The sequence below is a fragment of the Ursus maritimus genome, unplaced genomic scaffold (assembly GCF_017311325.1).
Source record: "Ursus maritimus isolate PB19 unplaced genomic scaffold, ASM1731132v1 scaffold_32, whole genome shotgun sequence".
Taxonomy (NCBI): Eukaryota; Metazoa; Chordata; class Mammalia; order Carnivora; family Ursidae; genus Ursus; species Ursus maritimus.
Genome location: NW_024425786.1, coordinates 6027209 through 6045574, shown reverse-complemented (window position 1 = coordinate 6045574; position 18366 = coordinate 6027209). Strand labels below are relative to the sequence as shown.

Below are 18366 nucleotides of genomic sequence, written 5' to 3'. Positions count from 1 at the left end.
CCCTCCATAACGGCTGTACCAATTTATATTTGTGTAAGAAGTACATGAGAATCTGTTTCCCCAGTCTGGCTAGCAGAGTGTTACAACTTAGATATTTGCCAATTTGAGCAATATATTCTTGATGTAACTTTAATTTGTATTTTTCTCATAATGGTTTTATTTTTCACATTTCAGTCTTTGTCCTATTTTGTTTTGGCATAAAGTGTAAGGTACGGATGCAACTTAATTTTTTTCCAGATGACATCCCACCACTCTCAACAGAATTATTAAATAGCTCATCTTTCTCTGCTATTTTGCAGTGCCATCTTTATCATAGACTGAATTCCTGAAAATAATTCTTAACTAACAGTGGCATGCGTTATTCTGTACGGTTGCTCATCATTTCATTCTTACACATCACACTCAGCTTTTAATCTAATGATTGGTCAGAGTGGTTTTCAGTGACTGCTGCCTGAAAATTGGAACTAAAATTTATTTCCCTAATCTTTTATCTAACCACCCCCAATCCTACAGAAAAGTTGCAAGTACATTATAAAAAAACTTTTTTTTTCTTGAGTCATTTGAGAATGTCATCAAGTTATGTTCCATGAACCCCTGGTACTTGAGTGTGTATTTCTTATAGAGGATATATTTTCTTATATAACCAACAATTCAACAATCAGCTGTCAAAACTAGCCTCAATACATTGTTACTCAAACTCCAGGCTTGTTTAGGTAGTTGCTCATTTTGTGTTACATATAGTTGTCATGTTTCTGTAGTCCTTCGCAAAATTTGCAACAGTTCTTCACTGTTTCCTTGACTTTCATGACCTTGACATTATTGGAGATTTACAGACCCGTTATTTTGTAGAGTGTTCTTCCATTTGCATTTGTATGGTATTCCCTCATTATTAGATTCAGACTAAGGATCTGCTCATTGCATCTCATTGCAGGCATTATTCGATTTCTGTTTGTTCCATTATTAGTGTTCACTTCGATCACTTGATTAAAGTTGGGTCTCTCAGGCTTCTCTGCTTTAAAGTTACTTTTTATCCTTTGTAATTAGTGAGTATTTTGTGAAAAGGTACTTTGTGACTATGAAAATATCCTGTTCCTCAGTAATTGTTCTGTTTATTCACTTACATATATCAGCACGGATGTATGGTTTCCTATTTCATTCAGTGGGTTACAATCCATTATTATCATTATATATTTTGATTTTCAAATTGTTTCAGATTTAGCCAGTGGGAGCCTTTTCTGGATAGTTTTTGTGTGTCTTTTACATGTCTCTGTCGTTCTTTGAGCACTTTCTTACTTTCTGGCATAAGAAATTTTTCCAGATTTCTCCTCCTTGGAGGCAACCATTATTACCAATTTCTTGTCTCTTTCCTGAAATGTTATACATTTACGTGTGTATGTTTTAGTTTTTGTGCATTGGATTTTAATTTTTAAAATTTTAAAAATCTCATCTAAGTCTAATAGATATATATGAAAAAGTTATAATCGGACAGTTCAGTGAATTATACATAGTATGTATGTATAATATGTGTAGAGTTCTATTAACTACTACTCATATCAAGAAATAAAATGCTGGGGCGCCTGGGTGGCTCTGTTGGTTAAGTGTCCAACTCTTGATTTTGGCTCAGCTCATAATCTCAGGGTCGTAAGATTGAGCCCCATGCCTGGCTCCACCCTGGGCATGGGGCTTGCTTGAGATTCTCTCTCCCTCTCCTGCTGCTTGCCCTCCCCCTCTCTTTAAAAAAAGAAAAAGGGGGAGGGAGGGAGCGAGGGAGAGAGAGAGAAAAAAAAAAAAAGAAAGAAAACAAGAAAAAAAATGCTATAAGCACTCCAGAAACCACCTTCATGCACTCTCCCAGACACTGACTTCAAGATAACCACTGCTGTGAGCTCTAGCATCATAGTTTAGTTCTGCCTGCCTTTGAACTTTATATGCTGTGATACATATTTATCTGTGTCTGGTTTCTTTGGCTCTGCATATTGTTTGTGAGATGTATCCATGTTTTTGTATGTTGCAGTAGTTTATTTTCATTGCTCTGTAATATTGCATTGTATAAATACACTGCAATTGATCCTAAACTGTTAATGAATATTTGGACAATTAGATTTTAACACATCTCCTTCAGTAATTGAGCAAATAAGTATATTACAAATCAGTAAGAATATAGGGTATTGAACAATACAATTTAAAAATATGAGCTAATTCTAGGGGCGCCTGGGTGGCGCAGTCGTTAAGCTTTTGCCTTCAGCTCAGGGCGCGATCCCGGTGTTCTGGGATGGAGCCCCACATCAGGCTCCTTTGCTTGGAGCCTGCTTCTTCCTCTCCCACTCCCCCTGCTTGTGTTCCCTCTCTCGCTGGCTGTCTCTCTCTGTCAAATAAATAAATAAAATCTTTAAAAAAAAATATGAGCTAATTCTAATATACAGAACACTGTACCCAGTGATCGAAGAATATACATTCTTTTCAAGTGCATATGGGATATTTATCAGAAATGATTGTGTTAGATCTTAAAGCAGGTCTTAACATATTTCAGAGGATTGAAGTCATAGAAAACATAGTCTCTGACCACAGTGGAATTAAGCTAGGAATCAAAACCAAAAGGACCACCTAGAAAATCCACAAAGGTGTGGAATATAGTGACACATTTCTAAGGCTTAAATAAGAAATCACAGTGGAAATTAGAAAATATTTTGCTTGAATGATTATTGAAATCATGACGTATCACAGTTGTAGGTTATAGCTAAAGCTATACTCAGAGGTAAATTTTTAGCTTTATATATATAGGAAAGTAAGAAAAGTTGAATAAAATCAATGGTCTAAGTATCTATATTAAGAAAATTTAAAAAGAACTTAAAGTTAAACCCAAGAAAAGGAAGGGAATAATGAAGATAAGCATGCAAACTACTGAATTAATAAGGAAATGAGCAAAGATAATCACCAAAATCAAAAGTTGCTCCTTTGAAATGACTGATAAAATGTAAATTCCTATAAAGATGATAAGGAAAAGAAAGGAAAAAGGCAGCAAGTTACCAATATGAAGAATGAAATTGGGACAATACTACAGATCCTACCGGCATTATTAGTAAGATATCAGAAGGATGTTATGAACAACGTTATACTAATAAGTTTGAACATTTAGCTGTGGCGTCATTCAGAGTAATTTAGATAATTTGAATTGAAAAGTTTCAGGGGTGCCTGGCTGGCTCAGTCAGAAGAGCATGCAACTCTTGATCTTGGTGTCCTGAGTTTGAGCCCCATGTTGGGGTTATAATTTACTTAAAGAAACAAAGTTGCATGTGCCTTAGATAAACTTGCACAGACACGAATAGGAGCTTATAATTTATCAGCAGGAAAATTTATGAGCAAATTCTGGCGTTGTATATGGAGGTAATATGTATTACTTAAAATGAATGAGCTAGGGCAATGGTGACTCATGCAAGCATAATGCTGAATAAACAAACAGATTACAGAAGAAATCGGAGTATGATGTCATTTATGTAAAGTGTTAAAACTGCAGAACTGTATCTTACATATTTTTAGTTATGTATATGGATGTGAAGTAGAAGCATAAAGGAGTATGTGGGAATGAACAACAGTAAATTCAAGGTAGTGGTTACCACTGGGGGAGTAAGAGAACCTTGTCTAGGTGGAGTGTATAGGCAGCGTCTTCAGGTTTGGTAATGTTTTATTCCTTAAAATAAGTTTAGTACACAGTAAATTATTTTTATACCTTTCTGCCTGTGAAGTGTTTCATAATATATTCTTTAAAAGAAAAATAATAAAGATGGTAGAAGAACATTTAGGAGTTTTTATGAACAAAGCTCGGTCTTAGGTGAGAGACAGAGACATCCACACTTGGGTTTCGGTGTTGCTTCTGTGGATGGAGAAATTGGTGTATGGATTTGTCAAGGTTATTTAGACCCTTCTCTGTCTATATGAAGCAGTCAAGTCATAGTACACGTTTTCCTGCCATCCTTAGGTGCTTTAGGAAGACTGCTAGTTTTAAGGTAAATAATACCCCAAAAGAGTACATATAGTATAAAAAAATTACTTGCCTAGGGGTATATGGTTACTGAGTGGTAGATTTCATTGCTCGTGGCTTTGTTTGAAACACTTAACCATTCATTTTTTGACCTTGTTTTTAGTGGTGGAGGGGTTGGCAAAGGGTCTGTTCCTCCATTGTAACAAAAGCTCTGTCAAGCCTGGGACTTTATCTGGTCATCTTTTGTGAATCCTCATTGTCTGTCTCTTGAACAATGTCTGATACCTCATAGAAGCTAATTAAATATTGGTTACGTGATTTGAGGAAAGTATACTATAAAACTAATTTGAAGTTATTTTCATTTATTTTTATTGTAACTGTGATCACTATAACTGTTATCTATGTTCTGGAAATTTTAAGAGATTATATAAAGTCTCAGCCCAGAACTTTTATCTAGCAAATTGTTTGATTTTAAAGAGCATGGGATTGTTGTTTGTAGCAGTCTTCAGGACAACTAGGAGACAATGTCATCGCTACTCAGAGTTGTTTTTCTCACATTCACTTCTCTGTGAGTTAGGTGGAGGAAGGAATTTAGGATGTTTCTTTTCTAGCTTTCACTGGCACAAAGCTTTTTCAGCATCGTGGATTCATCACTTCTAAAAGAAGGCAGTTTTTTTGTGGTAATGGAAACATTCCCTGTCTTGATTGTGGTGGTGGTTACACAACATTTGTCAAACTAATTGAAACTGTAAATATGTTAATTTTATTGTGTATAAATTATGCCTCAATAAAGCTGACTTAGAAAAAAAAGGTGAGCCGAAACCAAAACAGTAAAACAAAACCCAAACGTTAAAATTCATTTCTCAAAAAAGGATAGAGAATGAGGATTTTAAAGAAAAAGGTCTTAGTTCAAAAGATACTAATATTTATATATGTTGTGTCAGTGGTTGAACGTGATGGGGAATCTTTTTCACCGAAATTAACCTATTTTAAAATGAGCTGTGGCTCTCTGGTCATGTGTTCTTTGGTTTTTCTCTCTTGTGTGTTGTTTTGTTTTGTTTTTGAGCAGCATTTCCTCAGCTCAGCTCACACTTGACTGAATACACTGATCGATTATCTGGGGATTAACTAAGCCTTCTCATTTCCTGCTTTCCATTTCTCCTCTCCGGCAGGCCAATGGGCCTTTGTTGTCTGGCATGTGGACTGAGATAAGCTATCAGGGCATGTTTGTATTAGAAAAATGGTTGTAGATGGAACAGTTATAAATAGACTAACAGGTATTAAAGGTTACAGTCTTTGTTTAGGTTAAAATCAAAAGAGAGAAGAATAAATAAGATATTTAAGACAAGACAGACTAGTTCACATAAAATGAAATAGTAAAACATAAATTCTCAGGGTTGCTACTGATTTTTCTTTTTCTTTTCCTTTTTTTACCAAACTATTTGAATTTGTTTATTTGCAAGTTGAAAATGTTTGCCAGCCGGAATTGTTTTCCTATTATTATACAGGCTGACTTCATTTACATCAATAATGATTTCTAAGCCTGTATCAGTGCTCCTCAAAAGTACAAATACTTAATTCTAAACATCTTTGTGTTGCTAAAAGGTATTTTACTGCATTACCAGCTCTGTAGTTTTGCACTTTAATTCAGAAAGCAAAGGCACAAAAGTTATTACCTAGAAAGAGAGGAATGTTGCCGGATCCACATAAAATAACCATGTCCATCTTTATAAAAACTGATGCTTTAATATAGTACTGTAAGATGAAAGTCCTTTATTTTTCTTCTCTTAAAAGTTAATGTTTCATGGTGCTAGTTTTCTGGGGTAGGAAGCAGCACCACTTTTGAAATGGTTGCAGAGTTGCCTGGAATTTTGGATTGCTACATAAAGTTATACAGGCCATTACTTCATGCATGCATGCTTCCAACTCTTACAGGTTCACCACTATTTTAAAGTACAGTTTTTTTTAAAGTGTAGATCTATGTATTCTTGTTTGAGTCAAGCTTTAAATATTTCTTGATGTAATGAGCTCAAATTTTACTTTTTCTTTTTAAAGATTTTACTGATTCATTAGAGAGGGAGCACGAGTCGGGGGCTGGGAGGGGGAGAAGCAAGCTCCCCGCTGAACAGGACCCTGGGATCATGACCTGAGCCAATGGCAGACGCTTTAACCCACTGAGCCATCCCTGGTGTCTTTGAGCTCAAATTTTAGAAAGAAAAATACTTTAAACTGAAATGACAGCCTTCTTATCTAGATTTTCTTCCCTTTAACAAGAGTTTAACTTCTTGCCCACTACCAGAATGTCTGATTATATAAATAAAAATACAATCTAATATTCTTTATTTTAAAAGAATTAATTAATTAATTTATTTGAGAGAGCACAAGTCGACAAGCGGGATGTGCGGTGGGGGCAGAGGCAGAGGGAGAAGGAGAAGCAGACTCCCTACTGAGCAGGGATCCCAGGACCCTGGGATTATGACCTGAGCTGAAGGCAGATGCTTAACCGTGTAAGTGACTGAGTCATCCAGGTGCCCCAAATCTTCCATTTTTTTTCTTTTAATCTTTAACAATTTTTAAATAGATTTTATTTATTTGACAGAGAGAGAGAGAGAGAGTACAAGCAGGAGGAGCAGCAGAGGCAGAGGAATAAGCAGGCTCCCTGCTGAGCAAGGAGCCCCTGAGCCTCAATCCCAGGACCCTGGGATCATGAACAGAGCTGAAGGGAGCTGAAGGCAGACGCTTAACCGACTGAGCCACCCAAGCGCGCCCCAATCTTCTATTCTTAATAGTATCTTACTTCTGAATGAATGTGTGCTTTCAGATCTCCATTCATGGTTCTGTTTGGGGAGCATGCTTACTTACTTCCATTGTGTAAACTACCGGAGTTAAAGAGGAGGGCATCTGGGACTGTTTCTACAGCTTGTTCATTTCGTCCTATAGAGCAGCTGTTCTCAGGTTTGGTCCGTGGGTATGCCGGGTCAGACTGTTTTCATAATTATGCTAAGATATCATTTCCCCTTTTCATTCTCCTTTCATGAGTATAGAGTGGAGTTTTACAAGTGCTAAATGATGTGTAATATCTCAGTAGATTGAATGCAAGTATCTGATATGAGAATCTGTTATCTTAAGCCATACATAAGAAAATATATGTATTACTTGTGTCTAAATTTTGTTTAAAAATTTTTGGTTATTTTTTACAATTACTTATGTTGACATGCAGTCAGGTTATTATTGCTAAATGATTAAGTAAAAGATACCTTGAAAATTTTTAATTTTTATTTTCCAATATAGTAAGTATTGATAAGATATAGCTCACATAAAAGTTCTTTGAACACCTCAATAATTTTGAAGAGAGTAAGGGATCCTGAGTCTAACAAGTTTGAGAACCACTTCTGTAAAGCATGTGTTGACTCAGTGAAATCTTTTCAAGATATTTCAGCATCTGTTTTTAATAGCAAAATCTGTGTGATGTGCCTTTAATCATAAGTTATTATTATTTAAAAATTAAAGTGATCACTTGTTTCATTTGTAAGTTCTAGAGAATTTTGGAAACCTATAGCCCAGGTTTTAACCCCTCTTTCTTTAACTTCCTTTTCACTACTACACCATTTTACCCCATTGTTGGTTTGTGATAGAGCTCTCTAATTTTTCTAGCTAGGTCATGTAGAAGAAGTGAGTAAAATCCCCAGAGTGAGTAAAATTGCCGCTGCTGTCACCACCATCAACAGAGAACAACCAAAGTATTGCAAAGATGTCAAACTTTATAGTATTTGAGCTTGACTTTTTAAAAAAGAAATTCACTGGATTGTTTAATTCCATTTAGTATGGATTAAAGGCAGTTTGGCAATTTCTTATTATGGTGCTGCCTATGAGCAGCTGTTTTTCCCTCTATTATGGGGGAAATATTTGGAGCCAAATAGAAAATTTTTGGTTATAAATTTTTCTGATAAAACCGTAGCTGCTGGCTTTTAGGAGGGAATTTATTTTGGGTTTGGGTAGTAGATGTTGGGGATTTAAATATAGAGTCCTAATATATTTGTGAAATTTTGTTTTCCTGACTTGATCTGTCAGCCCAAACTGGAGACCTTTTAAATTCTGAATCTGACATTTAGTATTTTTGTCACAATAATATACATATCTCTCCTGATGTACAAAGTTTCCCTTTCGTATAGCTTATTCGTGTGTATGTGACATGAACTTGTTATTTAGTCTAAGAGGACAAGGACAGGGGACACCACCTGGCAACCCCGCCTCCTGTCTTACAAGGGAGGCCAAAAGGTAGGAGTCTTCCCAGGTGGCACCTGTGCTCAGTTTTGGTCACTCCCCTGCAAATAAAGGAATCTGTTGTCTAAAAATTGTATTGTTCCTACGCAGTGTAGTCCTAGGTAGAAAATGCCTTAATAAGCTTGGATTCCATAGTTAGCAGGTGGGAGATGATTTCATTTTCATGTACCTTTTTGGTCCTACCAAATTATTGACTGACCTTTGTCCAGATTAAACTGTAAAATCAATTAACCCAAAGACAGAAATTTAATAAATAAGACATCATCAGGAAACAGTGATCTTTAGAAATGATTTCTGATCATTAGAGCTTGGGTTTCAGCACATTTTTGGTTGCATCATCTTTCTGGGGATTTGTATGTAACCAGTTACTTGCACAGCTGGGTTGTAAACACTGTAAAAAGTCATCTCCACTCTCAGAGTTCCACCTTCTTGCTTTACCTGATTCATCTGATACAAGGTGATTTAAATCCTCTTACAGGATCCAGATGCTGATGCAATCTCTTGAAAAGATTCTTTTGGATTGAGGTGCCACAGGTTTGGAAAATGTGTGTGATTCTGGTGCCTCCGACCAGTTAGCATCTTAGTCAAGTGGATTTGCTTTGTTTCTCAGTTTCTTTCCTCTATTTATCTTTAAAGAGAGTATTCATTATGCTAGTTCTGAGTAGACTCCTGTGTAGTCCTGGGTTATGTCCATTTGGAAATGCCAATAAATGTTAAATAGCCACTGGTATTAGGGTTCTCCAGAGAACCAATAGGAGAGATACCTAGGGAGTATATATACCGTAGGAATTGCCTCACAAAGATTATGGAGACAGAGAAGTCCCATAATCTGCTATCTGCAAGATAGAGAGCTAAGAAAGCAGGTGGTATAGTTCAGTCCATGTCCAAGGGCCTGATAACCAGGGGAGTCAGTGGTGTAACTCCCAGTTTGAGGCTAAAGGCCTGAGAACGCAGGGTCACTGGCATAAGTCCTGGAGTTTGAAGGCCTGAGAACCAGGAGCTTCGATATCGGGTGGTAGGAAAAGATGGATTTCACAGCTCAGGAAAACAGAGTGAAGGTATCTTTTCTTTCCTTTTTTTGTCCTGTTCAGCCCCAAACAGATTGAGTGATGCCTGCCCACATTAAAGTCAGATCTGTTTACTCATTCTACTGAATCAAATTCTGATCTCTTCCAGAAATACCCTCCTGGACACACCCAGAAATGTTTTACCAGCTATCTGGGCATCTCTTAGCACAGTCAAGTTGACACATAAAATCATAACCATTACTCTACTAAATAGAACTATGAAACTCGAGTGGTACAAGCCACCAGAAGGGAGATGTGCTCAGTCCCCACTGGGCAGTGGGTGTAGAGCATGACTCCTGCAGGTCTGCATACTTCAGGCCTGCTTGCACTCTTAGGGAAGTTGGAAGAAGGCATTTTAAGATAAAACAAGAGCGGATACTTTGTTTACTCAATGGCAATAAGATATTTACTCTTCCTTACTCCATCCTCTCAAATAAAAGGAGACAAAATGCTTCTTAGTACATTTGGGAGATTTGTATAGGATAGCCTGCTAGGAGGAAATAAAGCCCTTTCTTTTCCTTTGAGAACAAGATTCTGGAATTAGTGTTTTGGCTTTCTCTCTTGGTACCCATGGCAGAGCAGAGCTCTGAGATGGATGGACCTTAATGGCCAAGCCTTTCTTGGTGGCACCTGTTATGTTTTTTTTATAACTCTTTCATGGCATTTTGAGCTGTGATGCCTGTAAAGCCATTTAGATATAAATATAGAAACTGTTATATTCCTAGTGTCTCATGTTAGGAATAGAGCAGTGGCTTGAAATATTACAAGATATTTCCTACCTGATTTCATTTTGATTGAGCTCAGTCCTGATGTTTATCTACAAAGTTCAATATGATCCTCTGATACAGAAAGCTTATCTTTAGATTGGATTCTTCTGTGTATATGCCTGGACTTTATCTTTGGCCTTGGAGAAGAATAGTAGACCTTGACCACAGTGTCTGCCCCTTCTCCCCTCCTAGAGTCAGGAATGATTGGAGCCAGTAAGACTGTGTCCCCAAGGTCTTTTGAGGGCAGTCTTCCCAACAGGCATCTCCTTGTGGGTGGAAGTGGACCCAGCAGGATTGAAATGCCACTTTAAACTTTATTTCATTATTATTATTATTTAAAAAAATTTTTTTTTCACTTTAAACGGGTTGTGTGGAACACTGAAAGAGAGGGCATTATGGCTCTGGTGGACCATTGTGTGTGTGTGTGTGTGTGTGTGTGTGTGTGTGTGTGTGTGTGTGTCCCTTAGTGTGTTAATACCAATTCAGTTTGGGTAGATAAATCTTAATTATACAGTAAGCCTGTAGTATTCTTATAACTCTTAACCTTATTATCACCACGTTGTGGAAATGCATAAAAAGTTTCTTGAATTCAAAAGGTATTTTCTTAAGCCATCTGGTATACAAATATTAGCTACTTCTACTTCCCAAATTTCTGGAAAAACCTGATTGGCTATTTTGGCTTTAGAAGATAAGAATTTTCGTCTGATTTCACCTGACTCTGAATCTAGATCTTCCGTTATTTGAATGCAAGCTCTCAAGAACTAAGCAGTTAAAAATTTGAAGGAAGTCCCCCAGTTATTACCTCTATCAGATTATTTTGACTTTGCAAAGTTTTTTTATGTGATGGTATCCATCTTTATATCTTGCTTAATTGTCTTTGGCCTGACCCCTCTGTCGTATTTGATGATGGTGGAGGGATAGCAGGGCTTGTTCGGAGGGCTTTGGGAGCCCCGATGGTATCTGCCAGGAGCTGGTAGGTGATTGATGGGACAAAGAAGGCCTTTCCTGTATAATGCAGGTGAATTTAAAATTATTGTTGTTCCCATCCTGGGTTGGGGTTCTCCTCCATATTATATAAAATAATCTCTGCACTTGTCCTCTTGGTCATTTACGACCTCCAGCCACCACCCCCATACTTCGTTTATTTTTTAATGTTGTGTTAAAATGTTTTCTCAGATGATATCAAGACTGGTCCTAGGAAAGAATCAGATTGGCTATTTAATCAGTGGAGGTACTTTATTAATAATCATTAAAAAGATCTCCGGGAAGGGAACTTTAGTTCTTGGCCTTGGATCTTATATTTATTTGGGATGGTCAGATTCTGTGCTGCCGATAAAATGAACTAGTCCCTTCAACAGCAGCCTCTTGTTTGCCTTCCCTTTCTCCTAGTTTACCTGTTAGTTATCTCATCCTGAATGTTTAATTTCAGTTCTGACTTTTTAGTTCATTAATTTTCAGTGTATTGTCTGATAATTCATAGCTCTACAAATCCTCCTGTTCTGTTCCCAAATACCCAACATTAGGCTCTTTGTCTTTTTTCTAAACCCAGGTAGGGATGGGTTTTGTCCTCAAACTATTTCCTTAAATTTACATATATCCCTCCTTTCAGAGAAATCCAAACCAGTGATGTGGAAGAATCCACTAATTTAACCCAGAATCAACTACTCTCCTTGTTTACACAGTCATCCTGGGAAACCTTACTGTAAGCACACTGGACACATTCCTTTGTGGTGTTTTTTTCTTAGAGCTGGTGCTTCCTGCTACCTGTACAGTCAGATAGTCAGTCAGATCTCTCTCTCTCTCTCTCTAAAGATAAAATGGTGGGAAATTATTTACTTCTCGGTGGGTTCTTTGTACCCAGAAGTATACCCCAGGGTGCCTTCACCTGGGAAGCTTCTCACCACTTCCCTCTTCACTCAGCATTCTGTTTAAAATGTGTCATTTATAACCACTTAGACCTTTATGGAATTGTACAGTTATATCACTAGCTGGTAATGAGGCCTATTTGTTAAAAATACTTGATATGCTTCTCAAATTGTTGCAAAAGTGGAGATTCTTCCCCCCTACTTTGCTACATGATTTATTTTTGTATTGCTCTTACCCCCTTAATTTTGTATCTGTGGAAAAGCAAAATACATAAGTAAACCTCTTGTAGCTTGGTTCCTGTCTGTAGATAGTAATATCCAACACTGAGAGCTGGTTCACTCTGCTCGTGTTCATTTATTTAACCCTCACAGCTGAATGTGGTAGAAGCTATTATTTCCCCTCATTTTATGTGTGAGAGAAGTGAGACTTAGAGAAGTCATTTGCCCAAATCAGTTGCAAAACCCTGATTCATACGTAGGTGGTTTGGGCTAAATCAGGTGATCTCTAAGTTTACTTTTGCTTTCAATTTTCTGTGATTCTGAGCAGCAGTCTTTGTCTAACGAGTAGCGGGAAGAACACGAAGATATCCTGTGGTTAATATTGGGCGGCACCTGTGTGTCTGAGGCAGCTTTGGGAGGATTTACTGGCAGAGGGGGTGCACTGCTCTGTTCCCTTTTGCTGTTGCTCACTGCAACTGCTTCCAGGAAAGATGGCATTTTAATTTGTAAAACCTCTTTAGGATGGTAATGTTAGCTGGTGCCATTATGTTGGTGTAGAGAAAACAGGAAAGGCTCTCCCCCAGCCCCACTGTATGTACTGATTTTGTCTGGGGAAGAAATCTAGATGTCAGTGTACAAAATGAAATGCGACCCTAGAAATCATGTTGTTCTCCCCTTCATTTGTTTGGGTCTACTAAGGTTGTCCCCAGCTAACTAGTGATTGCAGACAGGACTAGAAGCCTAGATTATTTAATTTTAGTCTAGTACTCTCTGAAATAGCACACTGCCTCCTTTTATAGATGTTTAATCTTTAACTTCCAGGCCTATTTAGGAAGATTATGTCTCTCACAGCGACTTAGTTTTGTTCAGAACTTTTGTTTACTTTGAATCAATCTTTTGTTCTGTTGTATCCAGAATTAAGATTCTGGAGTCTTTTTTTTAACGCAATGCTGCCACTCCCTGGTGATTAGGTAGTACTGCATTAGGAAATCCGATGGGCTTTCACCTGCCTTTGTAACTGCCTCTGGTACTAGGAGTCGTAAATCTAGGTACAAATAAACGAGAGCAGTAATTGTGTGTGTGTGTGTGTGTGTGCGCGTGTGTGTGTGTGATCATTAAGTATGCGAGAGTCAGAAGTTAACATAGATATTAAACCTCAAAAGGTAGCCCGAATTGCTGGCTTGGTTCTGAAAAATAGACATTATATGATTGCCAGTTAGGGTACCTTTAAAAGCTAATTTCAGTTGTCCCTCAGATTTTCGGACAGCTTAGATGTGTTAAAGAAACACACGGAAGTACAGATTTCAGAACATGGTTGCTAAGACTGCTAGGAGATCTGAATTCCTTTGAGCCCTGTTAAGTAGTTGATTACTGTGAGCATTGAGGCATCCATTAGTGTTGAGGGACTGGAGATCTCTGTCATCTCTTGAAAGAAACCATATTCTCATAAAGAAATAACTTCTACGGTTCTTAGCAAAGTTCCTGAAATTTTTCTGTGAAGCACTGGTTATGGCCACCTACTAACAGAAAACTGAGTGCCTGCTCAGTTCCAGATGCTTTTCCATCTTTCTCCTTCTTTCAGTCATCTGTTAGGTAGGTTTCAGTATTCCCATATTACAGAAAAGGGGAGGCTCAGAATGTCTTAATTAACACGCCCACAGTCATATTAGCTAGAAGGTGGTGAAGATGGGGTTCAAACCCAACTTTTGACAGACTTTACCGTGTTCTCACCTACATTCCATGTTCCCTTCTGGTAGTGCTTAAACCGGGTTTTATTCTCACCATTCTGGTTTAGCTTTCCTTAAAAAAGAAACTGTTAGACCATTGGTTTTCAGGGGGTGGGGGGAGTAATTTTTTCCCCTCAGGGAATAGTTGGCAATGTTGGAGACATTTCTTTGGTTGTCCCAGTGAGGGAGGGGTGCCCCCTGGCATTTAGTGGTTGGAGGCCAGGAATGCTGCGAAGTGTCAAGCAGTGCACAGGATAGGCACCCACAGCACTTCCTGGACCCAATATCAGCAGTGCTGAAGGTGAGAACCTCTTCTGGGACAGTGTATTAGCTTAGGCGAGTTTATCCTTGAGTACCTCCTGACAGCCTCCGCCCCTCCCCTGGTTTGCCTCATCCTGGCCCTGCTGTTTATCGCTGTGCCTCGGAGGGAAACTCTCGTCTTTTAGCTGCTTTCTCATGACCTGGTGTGTTGCCCCTCACTGCCTGGGTATTTGGCCAGCAACAGAGATAGAGGACCCCACTTGTCCAGAGAAAAACCCACTAACGGCAGGATTCCAGTTCTTCTCCATACCATGCAGAACGTTTTCCTGTGCTGCATGCAGATGGACCATGGGTACGTCTAGTGCTTCCTCTATCTTTTCTCTATCTTTGTGTCTTCCTCAGGTCTCCTTTGCCTAAAAAGTATCCATTGAAATCTTTCCCATCTCCCCCCCACCCCCAGGTCAGCTGTTACCTCTGTCATAATCCTCTGCAGGGAGTAATTGCTCTTGTGTATAAACTCTTGCATGTAACATTTATTCTTTTTATGTAACACTGATTAATCCTCATTTTCCACCTTTAGTATAAACAGCATAGAATATAAAAGTGCAAAATGGATAAAAACTAAAAAGTACCCATTATGTAGGTTTATTCTTTGTGTACAGTCTGTTTTATTCAAACCAGTAATGATGCCCTGTTTTCGTAGGCCTGTCTGTCTGACACAGTTAATGATAAAGTGTGAACCCTGGTGTTGGTGATACTCACTTTGGAATAGCACTTCTTCACATTTGAGTTCGTCAGGACTTTCAGCGGTTCTTTTATTTCTAGTAAAGTGGCTTAAGTATTTCAGTGAACGTTTTTGTTGTTTGTTTTTGAAAGCCTTTCTGGTCTTTTAGTGAAGGATATATATACATACCTCTCATTTAAGCAGAAAGAGTCTTACTTTATTAAAGAAGACTTCTTTGACATATTTTAGAGTTGGTCATCTCCTTCATAAACATGAGACGTGTCTTGAATTTTAGTTCTCATTCATTTCTCACTCACCTCTGACCTGTGATGACAAGCTGGATGCTGCTCAGAGGAACGATATTGCAGTCACCTTGGGAAGGTCTCTGAAGGCCCTCACCTGGGTTAAAAAACAACCAGGTGCACAGTCTCTCTCAGGCTGTAGCCCCATCGCCTTCAAACAGAAAGGTAGCATTATTCTTCCTTTATTCTTTGAATGAACCAGGAGCAAAGTTAACTTGTGGGGATAACATGGCTAAGTGTCCCACAGACATTTAGGGTCCCTGATCATCGTAGGACTCTATTATTCATAAATATTTATGGACAAGTTTTTCCATTCTCTGGGAATTTGAAGATAAATAAAATAGGGTCCCTGCTCCATGGACTGCTAGTGCCTTCACCATTACCCACAGTTTGTGTGTTGGTTTGCCCCAGTACTGCAAGTCAGGTGGCAGTACTGTGGAGGGAGATGTAGTTCAGTCTGGGAGATTGGCACACCGTGGACAGATGACTTTGTGCCAGGCCTTGCAGGGTAAGTTTTTTCTAACTTATTGCCCTTAATGGCCTTGACATTGTGCTGACACAATTTAAGAATATTTACCAAATTGATTAAGAGTTCAGATAGAAGGATGTATTCATGTGGTTTTGTATAGTTAATGCTAAATAACATAATACTGAATGAATTACTTAATCAAACTGGGGAGATTTATCGGTTCAGGTTTGGCTCCTTTGGTTTCTTGGAATAAGCGTTTTGAGCGATAGGGTTAGAGGGTGCTATGGCTGGGATTAAAAACACCTTTGACCTCTTCTTTAGCTTATGTATTTTGTGGTCCTGGTGGTAATTGTGAGTCTCCCTCTCTGCTTCTCCACCTGTTTACAGGGGCTTTTGATCATGGGTATGGTGTACACCTGTGGGCACCCGAAATCCTGTTCCTAATGCTGTTAGATTTTCCTTTTCAGAGTAAGAGGGACCATCTACTCATGAACGTCAAATGGTACTACCGTCAGTCTGAAGTTCCAGATTCTGTGTACCAGCATTTGGTTCAGGATCGGCATAATGAAAATGGTAAATATGTCCTGGTTTGATTTCTACGTTTTCTTAGCTTTGGACAAGGCTGTTTCTAAAGACAATCATTAAATGGAGATAAGCACTACAAAAAATTGTCTCTGAAAAAGCTTTTTGTAACTCTAAGGACATTACTGGAATGTTTATTTATTTATTTACTTTTGCTGAGTTCTTTCATTATTTTTGCCTCAAAAAAACCCCAAGCAACCAGAGAGATGTGCCAATAACATCTTCCCCTTAAACTTGGAATAGAGATAGGTCTTTGGAAACAATAGTAATTTTATTTTTTCTCCCCTGATATTACTTTTTCTCCCCTGATATTACTTTTTCTCCCCTTATGATGAACTAATAATACTTAAAACACTAAGGTTATGTTTTATTTCTTTTTTCCTTTTCGATAATCTGCATGATTACACTTCTGCATTCAGGGCTGTGAACTTCAGTTTTGAAAGCATAGCTTTCCTGAGTGATTTGGGATTCAGTTTGCATCTTGACTTTCAGAATAATCAGGAAGGTAGTTCAGAGCATCTTTTATTTTTTCTTGCTCTGGCATTGTAGTTTCTACCCAGTAATTTTATTGACACATGAGATATGCACATAAAATGTATCTTGCATTTGTTCAGATGTATAATTGTGCATTTTTATTGATCTTTTGGAGCGGTGCTGGGCCTCATGCTAGCTGATCCACATTTGTTACCCATTAATCATATGAGTTAGAGTTGGTCACTGCCCACATTCAGCTGAGGAAATTGAGATAGAGATGCTCAAGGAGTTGCCAGGTGACATGTCTTCTAAGTGGTCCCAGCCAGGCTGGGATCCAGCGTGGTCAGCCCTGATGTCTGCTCTCTTCCCACTTGTCCACACTGCTTTTGGTGATAGGTTTTGAGTCAACAAAGGAGTAATCAAACACAGTTTTAAAGAATGATTTTTTTTTTTGAAGATTTATTTATTTATTTGAGAGAGTGAGCGAGAGAGCATAAGCAGGGGAACTGGCAGAGAGAGAGAGAGAGAGAAGCAGGCCTCCCGCTGAGCAGGGAGCCCGATGTGGACCAAGCTCGATCCCAGGACCCTGGGATCTTAGCTGAAGGCAGACACTTAACTGACTAAGCCACTCAGGCACCCCAAGAATGATGTTCCTTTATAACTCACTAGTTTTTTTTCCTTCTTTGAAGCTATAAAAATTTCTGTTAAAACAGTTAAATTATGGTTCCTGATTAAAAATAGTAACTTGGTTATTTTTTTCAACAGAAACAGAGTGATTTCACTCCATCCTGGAATATATAGCAATAAGAAATTAAAATGGACAGGATCACTAAATATTTCAGTAGTTTACAAGTTTGTTAAAAATGTGGTGGTTGTTTCTTCTTCTTTTTTTTTTTCCTTTTTTTCATTAATTGCTTAATGCATTTCAGCAAAGTGTGGAGACTCAGTAAAGGGTGTAAAACATACCCAACAGGATACTTTATTCCTGTTGTTATTCCTCCTGACCAGACCTGCTTATTTATTGTACTTTCTTTAGTGGCAGGTGAACCTGAAAGAAGATTTTGCAAAAATTTTCCTAATTGTTTTGGGAGGCTCAATCTTAATACCTTCTTAATTAATTATTTTGACAGACTCTGGAAGAGAACTTGTCATTACAGACCCAGTTATCAAGAACCGAGAGCTCTTCATTTCTGATTACGTCGACACGTACCACGCTGCTGCCCTTAGGTAAGTGCTGGAGATGTGGTCCTTCCTGCGAAGGAACAATCGTCGAACACGGGAGGCAGGGAGTCTGAGCTGTTCCGACCTCTTTCGATAATCACGATATTAGTTAGACTACTCTTATGGTCTCAGTAAGCTAACACTCCAGGGTTAAGTTTGTGGATTATTGGGAATTCAGAGGTAGTACCTATATTTTCATTAATCTGGGGAGGGGAAAAAAAGCAACTTAAAAATTTTTTTTAATAGTTTTGTAGCTCTGTTTCCTTATTAGCATGCTGGTTTGAGAACTAGTATCCGGGCACTGTTTGCTAGAAAGTATTTAGGATGAAGTGTTACGATGGTCTACAGATTATTTTCTTAAGAATCAGTTACTTCTACTAGAAAAGATAGAGAAATGGGCGAAACAAATATGGCAGCATGTACTT

General features: G+C 38.3%; 1 protein-coding gene across 1 annotated transcript in view; it reads left to right on the top strand.

Moving 5' to 3' along the window:
- RERE (arginine-glutamic acid dipeptide repeats) overlaps positions 1 to 18366 on the top strand; it is a 409222-nt gene that overhangs the window by 223505 nt on the left and 167351 nt on the right. The window contains exons 5-6 of the mRNA XM_040645735.1: positions 16132 to 16237; positions 17851 to 17947. Coding sequence (XP_040501669.1) covers positions 16132 to 16237; positions 17851 to 17947 — 203 coding nt within the window. The remainder of the gene's footprint in view (positions 1 to 16131; positions 16238 to 17850; positions 17948 to 18366) is intronic.